General features: G+C 47.5%; 1 protein-coding gene across 1 annotated transcript in view; it reads left to right on the forward strand.

The window, feature by feature from the left end:
• H310_06013 (hypothetical protein) overlaps window positions 1-1,242 on the forward strand; it is a gene marked incomplete at both ends in the record, with an annotated part of 2,138 nt that extends 896 nt beyond the window's left edge. The window contains 2 exons of the mRNA XM_008870900.1: window positions 40-81; window positions 844-1,242. Of these exons, the coding sequence (XP_008869122.1) occupies window positions 40-81; window positions 844-1,242 (441 nt within the window). The remainder of the gene's footprint in view (window positions 1-39; window positions 82-843) is intronic.
• Between the last annotated feature and the right edge of the window lie 374 nt (window positions 1,243-1,616).

Below are 1,616 nucleotides of genomic sequence, written 5' to 3' on the forward strand. Positions count from 1 at the left end.
GAGTAGTGTATTGACGACCAACTTGACCCTTTACAATAGCCCATAACAACTCGATTGGCTGCAAGTCGGAGTGACGGGGTGGTGTGTACAACACCGTGTGACCCTTGGTCTGTGCCATTGACAAAATTTCAGGAACCACAGTGCCCTCAGTATGCTTTGCCAGAGTAGCCCAAAGCACAGTCTTTAGGCAATCGTCATTGCATGGTAAACCATAAGATTTACAAGCCGCAAAAAGGTCTGCTTTTTTCCAGTTTGACTTAGGAGTTCCAAGTGGGAGACCTTTGTGATACTTGGCGTTGTCGAGAATAATTGTGGCGCCAAAAATTCTGTTGTCGTCTAACTCCACCAGTAGTTTGGCAACCACTCCACAATATAGGTGTGATTAAACATGCCGTGGTAGTCTTTTGTTTCTTTTTTCCCAGTCTCTTTTCCACCTTCAAAAATATCCAATGCCAACAATTTGGAGTCGGTGCCACCAATATCCGCAATTGCTGCAATAAAGCAAAATCAGCGACCTTTGTTGGAAGCTTTGACATGAAGGTCCTGCTCGTCGTTTGGATCATAAAGCGAGTCTTTGTGCCGAGAATAGTGATGATGAATGTACGACTCATCCAAATACACAAAATCGCGCGACATTCTTTAGCCAATAATCCCACCATTGTCTGAACATAAATGTCCCGAGCCAGAACATTTTTTGGCGACAATTTGTAAAATGACACACCATGTATTTTTCCACGCTCATAAACCATAGTGAACCAAAAAGCATTGAACAGAGCGCAAGCATGCGTTGTAGTCTTTCTGGTTTTACATGTCAAAGTCCACATACCCACGCCCATAAAGTAGGCCCAAAACGTCACGACCAACAGTACGGGTGCGTGTTTCGCGACGCTGTCGAACAAACTGCTGCACAAGAGCCACTACACACTGGACATGCGGTACTCGGGTCGCACGTGGGCCATGGTTGTAGGGCACAGAAGCAACAACAACACTCTTTTCGGCAACGTAGTCGGACCAAACCTGTTTGACAATCTTTTCACTCCTGCCCAGCAGACGAGCGATGTGAGTCTGGACATACTGCACACCCGAGAAGCGAAAGTAGGCATGGAGCCGGAGAATGTCAAGTCTCTCCTCTTTTGTCAAGGCACGTGGTCGCTGCAACTTGACGAAATCAGCGATGATATCAAACTCGGACTGGATCATGGCAAATTGGCAACTGGTCTATTCTTGTGGATGGATTCCTAGAGGTTGTCCTGTATAACGATTGTTCCACGTCGACCCTGAAATTTTATGCTGTGCTCATCACGAGTAAACCAATGCAGATCCATTGCGACTCTCTTGCGCTGCTTGTTTGGAGGCACGGTAAGCACTTCTTGTCTGGCATGATCCCTTGTCTTCACCCAGCCATCGCTTTCGACAGAGTACGGCACACTGTTCGCCTAGGCTACCTCCCAACGACGCAGCATCCGCGGAAGCGACAATGGCCAGATGCCACAGGAACGAAACCCGTTCACAACAGGCAAGTTCTCTTTGATACCAATGTTCGTGCTAGGGAACAAAACATTGAACGCCTCGTCAGCGATTTTGATGGCTTCGTCCCGTGGCAACGATGTCGTGTT

The sequence above is a fragment of the Aphanomyces invadans genome (genome assembly GCF_000520115.1).
Source record: "Aphanomyces invadans strain NJM9701 unplaced genomic scaffold supercont1.10, whole genome shotgun sequence".
NCBI classification, from domain to species: Eukaryota; Oomycota; class Saprolegniomycetes; order Saprolegniales; family Verrucalvaceae; genus Aphanomyces; species Aphanomyces invadans.